The sequence below is a fragment of the Puma concolor genome, chromosome B4, assembly GCF_028749965.1.
Source record: "Puma concolor isolate L17-30 chromosome B4, mPumCon1.1.hap2, whole genome shotgun sequence".
Classification (NCBI taxonomy): Eukaryota; Metazoa; Chordata; class Mammalia; order Carnivora; family Felidae; genus Puma; species Puma concolor.
This window is the reverse complement of record NC_141673.1, coordinates 97,755,295-97,769,515: the sequence shown is the minus strand read 5'-3', so window position 1 is coordinate 97,769,515 and position 14,221 is coordinate 97,755,295. Positions and strand designations below refer to the sequence as shown.

The window sequence follows — 14,221 nt, the reverse complement described above, 5'->3', positions numbered from 1 at the left end:
ATGCATGGATCTAATTACAATGGAAAAGAGCAATTATTTCCTGAGATTAAGTTGTCATTCTTAAAAATGCATAAATATATATTATAAACTCTTAAACCAGAAAATAATAACATAGAATATGTATATGAAATACACATTGCTTCATAATCCTGAGGAATTTCTTACAATATTTCGTATAATTAGATTCCTTACCTGAAAAAATCAGCTAATGAAATGATAATCATATCATTTTTCTTATATTTTTCACAAACACATCTGCATATACTTTTGTGATATGCTTAAATAAAAGGCTTTCTAAGGTAAACCTTTGGAAATTACTCCATGATATACTCATTAGAAAAAGAGGTAAGAAGTATACTTTTTCTTAATGTTTATTTATTTTGAGAGAGATAGAGACAGAGCATGAGCAAGGGAGGGTCAGAAAGAGGGAGACACAGAATCCGAAGCAAGGTCCAGGCTCTGAGACATCAGCACAGAGCCCGATGCAGGGCTCAAACCTATGAACCGCAAGATCATGACCGGAGCCAAAGTCAGATGCCTAACCGGCTGAGCCACCCAGGCGCCCCAAAAGAGGTAAGAAGTATAAAATGTTATGGACTCCATCAACTGGTTTTCTCCTAGAAGACACACGATGCTCCTCTTTGTTTCTTTCAGTCAGCACTTCAGCTGCCACAGAAATGACAGAAAGGCCTGTCTTAGCTTCTTGTTTCCCCGAATCAGCATCAACAAGCGGATTGAAGGATATAGGATTCCAATAACCTGGCAAAGGAGGAAGCCGAACTCGTTCTGCAGCCAATTAGAACTCCAAATTGTGATCGTCAGAGTAAAGAAGTAACCGGCAAAGAACAAGAGAAAGGAGACCACCGTCTGCATGGCTCTTATGTGGACCTTGGTGCTGGGATCTTGGGATCCCTTATCACAGAGCTGCATCCTCTTGAGATGTTTCCAGAGGGAAAAGATCAACAGCACAAAAGACGTCAGGGACATACCAAAGGGTATGAAGTTTGCTAGTGTGAATATAGTCATATTTGAAAGCTGTAAAATGTCCCTCAATTTGGTCTTCCTAGTGCCGTTTCCTTCATATACCTCAGTCTGCACTTTCTCATGTATGCTCACCACCACAACATGACAAACCAAAAAGAACAAGGACCCCAACAGAATCACAAGAACTATGCTTTTAACTCTCCACTTGAGGCGAAGGAAAATAAGGCTGGAGAAGTTGGCTATTTTGAACAAATAAAATATGCTGAGGCTAGTAGCCAGCCAGATGCTAAAATGATTGCTTACTGTCCAGACAATTTGAAAAATAATTCTTACTTCTAAGCTCTTGAAATCTGGACTGAACAAAGTTGCATACCAATTTATTATCATTACCCAGAGCAAACCAATTCTGGAGACAGCCAGAGCAGCGAGAATGTGATCAACTGAGGAGATCTTTTGTCTCTTGGTCCAGTCAATGAAGTTCACCAGTGCTATGAAGCCATTGGCAAAATTTCCTAGGAGAAATTCTATTATTACCACGATGGAAAAAATGCTCAGTAGCGCGGTTACCATGTCTAGAAAGGAAAACAAACAAAAAATGTCTAAGTCTAATGTCTGATGTCGCTGGTTGTGCACCTGATCCCTAAGTGTGCAGTAAAGTTCTCATTTCTTTTAAATTTTGTGACCAATGTCAAGCAGGAAAGCCCCAGGGTAGGCCAATAGATGAGCTCAGTGCTGTCCTGATGAAAACCCTTGTTATTCCCAAATGGCTAAAGTGACTCCCACTCATACACTGTGTGTCCTTGCCACGGTTGGATTATTTCATAACTGGTGTTGAGGTGAAAGCTGGGTTCACATTTGTTAACATGCAAATAAGGACATAGTATTTGCAACTTTTTCCTTGTTTAACTTTTCCATAATTTGTGTTCACCAACTGTAGTTGTTAGATAGTAAAATTTAAAACTCCAGTATGTAGAACAAACAGTGAATGTCCACAAGCTATTTCACGGAGCTGGGTCATAGCTACGGTCTACAGTGCTATGGACTTATTATTACTTTTTTAATGCCAGATGTACATAGGAAGAATTCAAGCTTTTCCTATCAAAAGCATCCAGAAAAGACAGACAATTCTCTCCAAAAGCTGGTTGCTGATAATTAATACTTATATATAACTTTATTTATTTAGAAGCTCATAAACACACACACACACACACACAGACACACACACACACAAATACATATGCATCTCATGGACGGAATTACTGTTCTATAATTTCCAAAATGTAAAGTCAGTGTCCAGAGATGATCCTGGTTCAAATCCCCCCTGTAGGCTTTTTCAACCCCTTATTAATAGCTATCAAATATATCTTTCATGCTTAGGACTTTGAGAAAGTCTCTCTTTTGAGTCTATTTAATAGGTATTAATATTTAGTTAAAACATTCAAAGGTTTTGTAAATAGTTTTGGGCATTTCGAAAGAACGCATGTTTTCCATTGCCAATTCCAGATTTTTTTCATATATGAATAGTCATTTTTATTTTGTTTCATTTGTCGTAACTCCTTTTTTAAGATTAACAGATGTTAAAATCAACCTCTACCCTGGACTTCATTCAGTTTCAGTTTTTGTAGTAATTGTTTTTAATTTTTTTTTAATGTTTATTTATTTTAGAGAGAGAGAGACAGACACAAAGTGTGAGCGAGGGAGGGACAGAGAGAGGGAGACACAGAATTGGAAGCAGGCTCCAGCCTCTGAGCTCTCAGCACAGAGCCCGACGTGGGGCTCAAACCCACGGACCACCAGATCATGACCTGAACTGAAGTCAGACACTTAACCGACTGAGCCACCCAGGTGCCCCAATAGTAGTAATTGTTTTTAGCAGAAGATCTTGAGCTGGACTGCCAGGATGAGAAACCCAGATTGCCTGCTTCATGTATCTCTGATCTTGGACACTGCTTTAAAACCACTCTCTTCCTCCCCTCCATATGATCACCAGTAAGATGTGGACAATAATGATACCCTCTCCCTGCAGTCTTTGTGAAGAGTTTATCTACTACCTGCGATCCTGCCTGTCTGGTACAGAAAGGGCAGGGAAGGTTGTTACTTAGTCCTCTGATCCCGTGTTATTTGACACTTTAAAGCTAACCTGTGATAACTTCCATTTAGGAGTAGAATGTAGCCGATTGGAAAAGGCAAGATGCCCTCCTCTAACAAGCAGGATAAGGAGAATAAATTGCCAAAATTACATTTTAAATTCATCCCAAATCTGTGCGAGAAGAGAAGACCACCCAAACTGAGATCTGGGATGCAGAGTCTTTTCAGGTGAAGAGATGATCTATATATTCAGTGAAATCCCTATCAAATCCTAGCAGGCTCTATTCCCAGAAAGTGAAAGACTATGTCTAAAATGTATATGGAAATGCAAAGTGCCCAGAATAGCTGAAAGGATTTTTTTTAATGTTTTATTTATTTTTGAGAGAGAGAGACAGAGTATGAGCAGGGGAGGGACAGAGAGAGAGGGAGACACAGAATCTGAAACAGACTCCAGGCTCTGAGCTGTCAGCATAGAGCCCGATGCAGGGCTCGAATTTATGAATCACGAGTTTATGACCTGAGCCAAAGTCGGATGCTTAACTGACTGAACCACCCAGGCGTCCTTTAGCCAAAAGGAGTTTTTTTAAAAAGAACAAATCTGGAGGATTTCAATTCCTGGTATCGAAGCTTGCTACTAGCATGTATTAATCAAGATAGTGTAATATTCACATGCAGATAGACATATATATTAATGAAACACAACTGAGAGTCCGGACTAATATTGACATTCCTGGTCAGTGTGTTACCAAACCCAAGTTCGGCTGCCAGTCGCTTGGAAGGCCATCACTCAGGAGGAGAGTTTTTGATGAGAAAGGAACATGGGCTTTAGTCAGAAGGCCGGCAACCTGGGGAGAAGGCAGACTCTTGTCCAAAAACCAACTCGGAGGTTTCCTGCCTGACCCAGGGGGGGTTTTAACAGGTTTAGGGTAGTTAACCAGCAAAAGGAGTGCAGTGGCCTGCAACATTTCTTGATTACGTGCAGACTTGATGATGCCCACTCCAAATGTTATCTCAGTGCTCAGGGGTTGTGCAAGGGGGTCCGGTTCCTGTTTGTTGACGTGCAGGAGTACTCTGTTCTTTCCTCAAAGGAGGGCAAGGTCTACAGATACACAAAGGGAGGTCAGTAAAATCATCAGCGTGATCTAAACAAAGAAAAGCATTTTGCTAAAACCTTGCTAAGCTAGTCAGAAAGCTGAGGCAGCTTTAAACAGACTTGCTGGCTGCTGTGGCCTGGGAAAGTTCGGGCCCTTCACTCCTCAAGGCCAGTGGTCTGCAAATCTCAAAAAAAGTAAATGAGTCCTTTTACAGATCAAGGGCCTTAAGTCAGTAAGTAAGAAGGGTGTTAACATGGAGCAAGTTAACCCTTAAGACTGGCTGCGGGGCTGTTACATTAATTTGCAATCAATGGGAGAAATTATCTTTCTTTAGTTTTCAACAAATGAAGTTGGACAATTAGAGGCCCACATTGATAGAGATACGTTTGGGCCCTGATCTTCGTATCATAACAAAATTAACTCAAAATTGATCGTAGAAGCTGAATGTAAGGGGAACCACTATAAATATTAGAAAAAAAAATATAAAAGGTTGGTAAACTTGAATTAGGCAGACTTCTTAGACCCAACACCAAAAGCATAATTCATAAAATTAATAAACTAATAAATTGAATTGCATCAAAATTGAAAACTTTTGCTCCCCACGAGGTTCACACCCTGTATAATTCTCTCCCCTTAAGAATGGGCAGGAGCTGTGACTTCTAGCTTGCAGAATAAGGCAAGCATGAAGAGGTGTTGCAGATACTTAAGCTCCCAAAGCAAATGATTTTGAGTTAATTAAAAGGGAGATGATCCATCATGGGCTTGATGTTATCAGGTAAAGCTTTAAAAGAGTGGCTGGACCTCCCCTGAGTGAGAGACTCTTGCTGGCTTTAAAGACGTAAGCAGCCACGTGACAAAGTGCCTATGGAAAGGGCCACAAGGCAATGAACTCTGCCAATACCCTGAGTGCACTTGGAAGTGGATTCTCCTCCGGTCAAGCCCGTAGATGAGGTTGCAATACCATCAAAATGATTTCAAGCTGGTGAGATCCTGAAGCCAAGAACACAGCTAAGCCTTGCTCCAAAAACCTGTGACATGAGACATGTGGGGTTTTTTTGGTTGAAGCCACTAAATTGCTGGTCATCTGTTGCACAGCAATAACAAATGAATACAGTTGACAGTGACTCGGAATTTAGTGTTTTGGTCTATTTGATAGAGATCTCTCTTCTTTCAGGTGAGAAATGCTCCACAATTTGGTTTGCTAGTTTTTTGTTTATCCATCTATTTGTGCAAGAATCTCTCTCTCTTCTTCTGGAAAGGCGAATGTCTGTATTAGTGAATTTTAGATCTGCACCGGTGAATTTTTGTGTTCTATATTTATTCTATCCTGGGTCCTGTTGTTATGAGTATGAAATTTTTGCCTACCTCTGGATAAATGCTCTTACAAAAGGAGTACGGTTCTGAGTACTTTCCAGAGCTTAAGTAACACTTATGGTTTTTTTTTAATTTTTTTTATGTTTATTTATTCAACAAAAACTAATTCAGGAGCATTTTATTTTACATTTATTTATTTATTTTGAGAGAAACAGCACACATGCACATCCAAGAGGGGGGAGGGGCAGAAAGAGGGGGCGAGAGAACCCCAAGCAGGCTCTGTGCTGTCAGTGCTGACCTCTTCACGGGGCTCAACCCCACAAACTGTGAGATCATGACCTGAGCCAAGATCAGGAGTCAGTTGCTTAACCCACTGAACCGCCCAGGTTCCCCCAGGAGCATTTTTCTACAGGAAACCAGGTTTATATAATCCAAATGATTGTTTCATCAGATCAGACTGACTCAATACTTTTAACTTGAAGACAGGCATATGTTTTCACCTCACTTTGCCAGTGTGGGGTATGTTTTACTTTTTATAGAGATTTGGGATTGTCATTCTAAATTCCTATAATTCTTATACTGGTTTACTGACAACATAAGCTAAGATTATGTCCACATGTTAAAATACACACAAAAAAGTAAAAGGACATGTTCAAATAAATTGAGTAGAAATTATGAAATGTTTTGTGTATCAACGGTAATTGTTTTCTATAGTATATCAGCTTGAAAATCTTCTAAAATTCTTAGTTAAATTTTTTTTAATTTTTTTTTTTACATTTATTTATTTTTGAGAGACAGAGACAGAGCATGAGCGGGGGAGGAGGGGCAGAGAGAGAGGGAGACACAGACTCTGAAGCAGGCCCCAGGCTCTGAGCTGTCAGCACAAAACCCAACACGGGGCTCGAACCCACGAACCATGAGATCATGACCCGAGCCGAAGTCGGATGCTTAACTGACTGAGCCACCCAGGCGCCCATAAAATTCTTAGTTAAATTTAAGACTAATATTAAATAGGGTGATAACTGAAAATCTTTGGATTGTTTCTAGGTGAGATGGAATGCTAAAATGTGGTCACCCAACATAGTTGTTATATATGTAGTACACATATTCTTATACATAAATATTCTTAAACATAAATATCCCTATATATTCATTTAACAAATTTATATTTGATCCAGTATCTAGAAAATATCTGCAGAAGTGTTGCTCTATCAGAGCTATTTGGCCATTACTCTAAGTGAAACATCGCCGTGTACACATTTTTACCAGTTTTCAGGTTTTCCTCTTTTGTTCCCATTACTTCATGTAAAGATAGACTAGTGATCATTTAGTTTTACAGTTTTGCCAATGTTTTATAAATTACAGAGAAGAATCGTGATGGAAATAATGGAAGAATTGGCATTGTCCAGAGATCAGGGATTCGATTTGGATCAGGATGAAATAAGAAAATGAGCACATGTGGGGATCTACAAGTTTGATGATTGGAAATATAACCAAATTCTTTGACACAGCTTACATAAACAGGTGGAGTGTAATTCCCCTACCATGAAATGCGGGCCTTGGCGATTTGTTTCAGTGAAGAGCTTGTCACAGAACTGACACTGCTTAACTTCCCAGATAAGGCTTAAAAAACCAGTCATCCTGGACATCAGCCTTTGAAGTCTTGAGACACGATGTTGGAGATTCCTTGTGGGGGAAACAAAACAAAACAAAAGAGAAGAAGATTTGAGATGCCCGAGCATTTCACGTCCTCAGCTGTCTGCGTCTTCCTGGTGCCTGCACCTGCATCAGGCCATCACGATGACTCCAGGCACTGTTTGCAACCTCGTAAGAGACTCAGAGCCAGAACCGTGCGGCTGAGTCACTCCTGAATTCCTGACTCTTGGTAACCAAGAGATGATCGTGATTATTGCTGTTTTAAGCTGCTAACTCTCAGGTGATCTGTAATGAAAAACAGACACCCAATATAGTGAGAAATAGTTTCTTTTGTTAGATGGGAGCAGGGATTTTTTTTTGTCAGTTTTCAGTGTGGGATGTGGGGGGTAAACAATGAATGTTGGAAAGCTGAGGAAGCCGACTACATCGAACAGGTGTCATTCTCTTTAGTCACCCAAAACTGAATCTTATTCCTGGAACAATGCCTTCTTAGATCTATCTCTAATTTCAGAGTACTGCATTGAAATACTTTCCCAGCCTCCCTTGAGATTATGAAAGCCCCTGCAATGGCTTGTTGATGTGCCAATTAGGCATTTTCTAGAATTTTCTTACTAGCATGTTTGTGCTTAGGGTGTTCTACAAGGGGGAGTCTCTCAGGAGAGCTAAAGGGCATATCAGATTAGGGCCCACTCTAATGAAATCATTTTAACCTAATTATCTTTATCAAAGCCCTATCTTCAAACACAGTCATGTTCTGAAGTACATGTGGATTTTGGGGGGACACAATTCAGCCCTTAACAAGTACCTAATACAGGTATGACAATATTATGCCCTTCATATTTGCTGTATTTTGTTCATTAAAAGGGAGTTACTAAGTCTAGCCCATACTCAAGTTTACAGATTTTTACAAGGGCACAAACACCAGACAGCTGAATCACTGGAAGCCATTCAAGACTGTCTACCACACTCATTTGAGAGGACAACAATAACAACAAAAAATAATTGAGGGATTTACTTTCCTAGGCTTCCTTGAAATTATATGGGAGATTATGGCCAAGGCTTTATCAAATAGAAGCTAGTAGGCAAAGAAACAAGGACCATACAGAATCTAGCCTACAAGGTAGTGCCCCTCCTCTGCTCCTGCTCTGTCTGTCTGTCTCTCTCTCTCTCTCAAAAATAAACATTAAAAAAAATTTTAGTAAATAAAAATAAATAAAATAGAGTTGTTTTGTTTCCTCAAATAAGAGCTCCAGCTATAATACTGTGTTTACAGCCATGTTTAGGCCATTTGGTCATGGTTAAACAATGCCCTTTGTGGGAGCATGTGTGAATAAACACATACGCTTGTCTGAACTTTGATCTCTTCAAGACTTTTTCTTTGAGTCTACTCCTCTCTATCCCTGTGCACACTATGCGTGAGTTCATCTACCACCTGCAATCGCCAGCCCAGTTGGGCGTCTGTTTGGATGGGTTGGGCCATTTCAGTCACGGAGATTCGAAACTTCGCACATGGCAACACTGGGAAGTTGTTCCTGCTGTAGCATCCACAGCGAGGCTCCTTCCTTACCTACTGTGTCTCTCATTGCCGCTCTCCCCAGAGCAACGGTGATTTAGTCTTACCCTGTCTGTCTTCATAGTACCACTCTTGGCACCTTAAATGATTCCCAAAAGCTCACCAGTGTGGATGTGATCTGTGTCAACCATGCCGGCTCGTCATATATGTACACGTCCTGTTTTAAAAGTGTAAATATATACTTTTTTGTAATGTTTATGTATTTATTTCAGGAGAGAGAGGGCATGAGTGGAGGAAGAGCAGAAAGAGAGGGAGGGAGAGAATCCCGAGGAGGCTCCATGCTGCCAATGCGGAGCCTGACGCGGGGTTCGATCTCACAAATCGCGACATCATGACCTGCGTCAAAATCAAGAGTCGTACTCAACCGACTGAACCACCCAGGCGCCCCAAAGGTGTAAATATATTCTTAAAAATAAATTAAAATATGTATACCTGCATTCAAAAAAATTCTCATTTTGGCTATGGTTTTCTGTTTGTTTTGTTTTGAATTCTCATTTGTGTTATCTCTTATAAAGATACGTTGCTTTTCATTTTGTTTTGTGTCATTCGTTTAGCTGTATTGTCTTTGCAGGTAAAACCATGCTAGCCTGGCAGCTATTTTAACTTGGTCTGCCTCGAAATTTTCTATCAAGCAGAGACAAATAATAACTACGTTTGTTATAGGAGGGTGGGCGAGACACTGGTCCTCGTCTCACAGAGCCGAAGAATGAATCTCACAGACAACAACAGAGAGTGAGCAAAGCAATAGAGTTTATTGAGGGAAAGTATAAAGCTCGCAAGAGTGAGAGGGGTCCCGACTGGGTAGCCGCTGAGGATTTCTGTCCCTGACTTCTTATTGGGACCTTATCGGAAAGTTTGTGGGACTCCACTCATGGGACCTTGCCCAGGCGGGTCTGGAATATGTTTTTCCTTTTTTTTTTTTTTTTTTTTGGCCCAAACCCTGCTGTTTCTTCAGCCTCCCACTTGCAGAGATAAGGTCCCTTATCTTATCTCTCTCTGCCTAATGTTTCCCTATTCACTTTGCTGTGGGGGGGGGGGGGGGTTGTTTTGAGAATTCATTCGTATAAAGCTTATCCTCAAATAAATGCCTTAGACATAATAAGCTCAAAAATGTTGCCAGCTCCTACCATCATAATCATAATCATTACTACCAACGGAGAATAAAGACACTATTTCTTTTAATGCTGCCGGTTCATGACTCAGGGAAAAAATTCAACTCTCATTTGCCACACGAAGACCTAAACAAACAAACAAAAAATTTTAATTAATTAATTAAAATTAAAATTAAAATTAAAAAAAAAACACCACAGATGTCAGTTATAATTTGGTTTAGTTTGGTTAAAGAATCTGACTTTTCTGATCATGATGCTAGGTCAAGATGTATGCTAGAAAAATATTCAATATTGCATGCAAGAAGGATGTGTGTATTGGCAATGTATAATAGGCATCAGAAGCTTCACTGACCAAGTATGTATAATAGGCTATTTTTGTTTTGCCGTAAGCCCAAGGTAATTAACCAGACATAAAAAGTTACAAAACATTTTCTTGGAAGATGGGTTAAATTTATGGAAGAAAATGCCTCTAAATACTACCTTTACAGTGTTTTCTGGTAGAATGGCCTGCAGAGTAGCCTTGATTTGAATCTTTGTCACATCTCTCATTCTTATTTTTCTCAGTAATGTTACTGCACCATTGTTACTATACCAAGGTTATACTATACTACGTGTTATACTATACTTACCGATGTTACCATATTCCCCTTTTATGATTCTCTGGATCAAAGAGAGAATGTTTCCATACAACCACAAAAGGGGAAATTAACAGAAATACCTCATTAACTCTATGCAGGGGGAAACTTGAGAAATAAACACAGAACACAGCATAAGGACACAACCTACACATTGTAACTTTCAGATCCTGGAAGTCCTCCCGCGGAAGGAAAGAAAGAAGAGAGGGAGGGAGGGACACTGGAGAATTCTAACACCAAACAAAAAAAATCTTGCAGCTGGGAAATTGTGCTTTTTGGTCCTCAGTTTTTTCTTCCTAGGATTACCCTACTTTTTAAGTTTTCTTCACTGAAGAGCAAAGTTTTCCGTAAATAACAGTAAGGAGAAAGGAGAGCTGATGGACAATTTTTGAAGAACGATTCAGTTTGTCTACATCTTCAGGTGTCATTCAGCACATTAAAAAAAGCATCTGATTTTATTATAAAATTGTGAAACTATAAACACGTTGTAAATCATATAATTATAAATATGCATCTATTTATTTCTAGACATACAGGAAAAATTTGATTCTAGGGCTATATTTATTTTTTTTAATTTTTTTTTAACATTTATTTATTTTTGAGACAGAGAGAGAGAGAGCATGAACAGGGGAGGGTCACAGGAAGAGGGAGACACAGAATCTGAAACAGGCTCCAGGCTCCGAGCTGTCAGCACAGAGCCTGACGCGGGGCTCGAACCCACAGACCTCGAGATCATGACCGGAGCCGAAGTGGGACGCTTAACCGACTGAGCCACCCAGGTGCCCCACCTAGGGCTATATTTAGAGTACAAGAAAGTCCAAGGGGAGGACACAGGAATAGATTTTATAAACTCCCCAAACATTCTTAACATCTTTATTTTCCCATGTTTTCCCTTTGAAGAGTGTCATTTATTCCGGAGTTTAAGTTTTCCTTCCTGTTAGAGAGCACTTCAGCTGCCCCCAAATCCTAACACCATAAATGAATGGCCTACTTTACCAGATGTCACTATCAGCTTGCTAGGCGACAATACATGGCTGTACACTATTACCAGTATCCCTGCTTTTTGAAAGTTCTCGTTATGCCGCTTGACTTTTCCAGAAGACCTACATTGGTTACCTGTTTTTGTGAGCTGAAAGAACTCCGAAGAGGATTTTTTGCTTTTAGGAAAAGAGGTAAAAGGCAAGAATAGCATTCAGCGCTCACCCCAGCCGTGGGAGGGGTCCCACCCAGCGCCTTGCCTGGGAACCGCCCTGGGCATCTCAGCCTCAAGCCGCCAGAGCCTTGAACTGTGTCTGTGAGCACCTGTGCTTTACTTCGATTTACTTTGTGCATCCCTTAGCAAGATGTGTCCTGAGGTATCAGAAAGGCCCAAGACAGGTTATTTGGGGGGGGGTCGGGAATGCTCAAAATTTTTTCTATGTAAGTCAATGGCAATTGCTTCTTTGCTTCATGCCATTTCAGCTTCCAGAAAGTTTCAGAGGAATGTTCTGCTTTCAGATGATGGGAAAAATGAACTCAAACACATGCTTTATTCATGTAAACCTTCAAGTAGGCGTTTCCTCCCTTGTAACCTCATGCGCTGCACAGGCACATTCCTCCACAGCCTTGCAGGAATTATTAACCTTGTTTTTCATTCCTTTTCCTCCCCAGTACTTGCTGCAGGAACCAGGGAGGGAGGCTACCTTATAATGTCTGTTTTGCAGACACAAGACCAACCTGTAACGCACCAGAAACCCCGGATGGAGCCCTGATGTCCAAAGCAACTTGAAATCCCAAAAGTTTTGAGTCTCCCCTTGAGAAGTTCCAAGGCCCATCCAGTTCCTGCCCTAACTCCCACATACCCTGTTAGCCCCATAAAAATTGTCCCGAGGCTCAACAAAGGCAGGGCAAATTTGGGAGTGCTCCCCTGCCTTCTCCTTGAGCTGCCTTTTCAATAACAAAACTTTCTCTGCTTCAAACCCAGTGACTCAGAGATTGGCTTACTGCACGCGGGACACGAATCTGATTTCAGGGTTTTGTTGGAGGCGGTTAGTTAGTTTTTAACAGGATGTCCGGAAGCCAGCAAAGAGAAGTCATGGCCAGCTATCAGGAGAGTCAGAGGCCTGTCCTGGCAACATCTCAAAGCAAAGCCACAAGAAGCTGGATCAAACCAGACAGGCCCAAGAGGGCTGACAAAGTAGGCTGGAAACCCTTCACCAAGTCAGGAAGAAATAAATGGTGCTGAAACCCAGTTGCCAAGAAATCCCCAGCTCAAATAATGTATATTCCACCCCCTTATTAACAACTGTCAAGAAAAGATAGAAGCTCACAATGCACAGCTCGCTTGCTCTCTCACTCTCTCTCTCTCTCCCACTCTCACATCTCGGAAGTGTATTTTTTGCTTTAGTAAACTTTGCTGCTGGTACCACTCACCCACTGTGTTGTGTCTGTCCTTGAATTCTTTCTCGTGATGAAACCAAGAGCCTTCACTGGCATCTTTAGGACGGGTGCGGCGGAGGCCTCTGGGCCTGGAATCTCCCCAGTCCACCCAGAAGTAGTTTGGCAACAGAAACCTGGGTAAGAATCAGCACGATAGAAGTCCAAAAGAGAAAGAAGAAAGAAGTCACCAGTGTCATGGCTTTTACACAAGCTTCAGCGTTAGGATCCTGGTACCCTTTGATATTAAGCTCTATTGATATTAAACTTGCTATGTCTCCAAAGAGAAAAAAGTAACAGAAAAAAAAGATGCTGTGGGAATAGGTAAGGGGATGGTAATCTGAACATTGATGGGCACTAAGAAAATAATGGTTTGTGTTTCATTCATATTAATCTTCCATGATGTCTTGCTTGATTCTCATTTTAAAACAATAGGAAGTATATGGTCTATCACTGGGAACTAAAAAAGAAAAAAAGAACAAAGACCCCAGAAAAATAATAACGATCACCCTATTGGTTTTCCACTTCAACCAGAGAAAAAGAGGATGGAAAAAAGTAGCTACCTTCAGGAAATAGAAGATGCTGAGGCAGGTGTCAAAGCAGACACTTAAGTGGTCGATCCTCAGGCAAAACAGAATAATAATTAAAAAAAAAATTTTTTTTACATTTTTTTTTTTGAGAGACAGAGAGATAGAGCACAAGTGGGGAGGGGTAGAGAGAGAGAAGGAGACAGAATCCGAAGCAGGCTCCAGGCTCTGAGCCCGACGCGGGGCTTGAACTCACGAACTGCGAGATCATGACCTGAGCCGAAGCTGGACTCTCAACCAACTGAGCCACCCAGGCGCCCCATAATTTTTTTTTTTTTTTTTTTTTTTAATTTGACCATTGCTGTGTGGATCTGCAGAGAGCACCAGTGGACGTGAATCGATCAGTATCATGATCAAGAAACGTATTCTGGTTATGGACAAGCTGATGAGGAGAAAACCAATGAAGTGAAGTTGATTTTCCTCTTTCTTACTCAGTTGATGCAGTTCATTATTCCAATCAGTCCGGTTCTACAAATACCTGTTATAAATTCCAGTTAAGACAACCAAAACAGGTGTTGTCCTGTGTGCTTGACATTTCTTCTGAGTGAAAAATGACCATACCAAATACCACTGCTGATGAACTGATGAATTGAAAACGACTGAATAGCTTTGGTTGTGCTTTTTGTTTGTTTGTTTGTTTGTTTTTATTGTGGCTTCCATTCCATTTCAGTAGACACCAGCTTCTATTATCATACTGGTTCTCAGCAAACACTGGGAAAGCCATTTACCATTTCGGTTCATTTAAAATGTTTTAGTTTAAGAT

At 40.7% G+C, this 14,221-nt stretch overlaps 2 protein-coding genes across 2 annotated transcripts; both read right to left on the bottom strand.

Annotated features, from left to right (window-relative positions):
• Positions 1-278: 278 nt before the first annotated feature.
• On the bottom strand, positions 279-1,554 carry LOC112867867 (taste receptor type 2 member 19-like). The gene is given in 2 exon segments (XM_086711842.1): positions 279-348; positions 578-1,554. Coding segments are annotated over 2 exon segments (1,047 nt in total).
• A 7,883-nt stretch (positions 1,555-9,437) lies between these two features.
• Positions 9,438-13,907, bottom strand: LOC147579319 (taste receptor type 2 member 7-like). Its single transcript, XM_086715125.1, is given in 4 exon segments — positions 9,438-9,947; positions 12,869-13,611; positions 13,747-13,875; positions 13,878-13,907. Coding segments are annotated over 3 exon segments (510 nt in total). The 3' UTR covers positions 9,438-9,947; positions 12,869-13,260.
• Between the last annotated feature and the right edge of the window lie 314 nt (positions 13,908-14,221).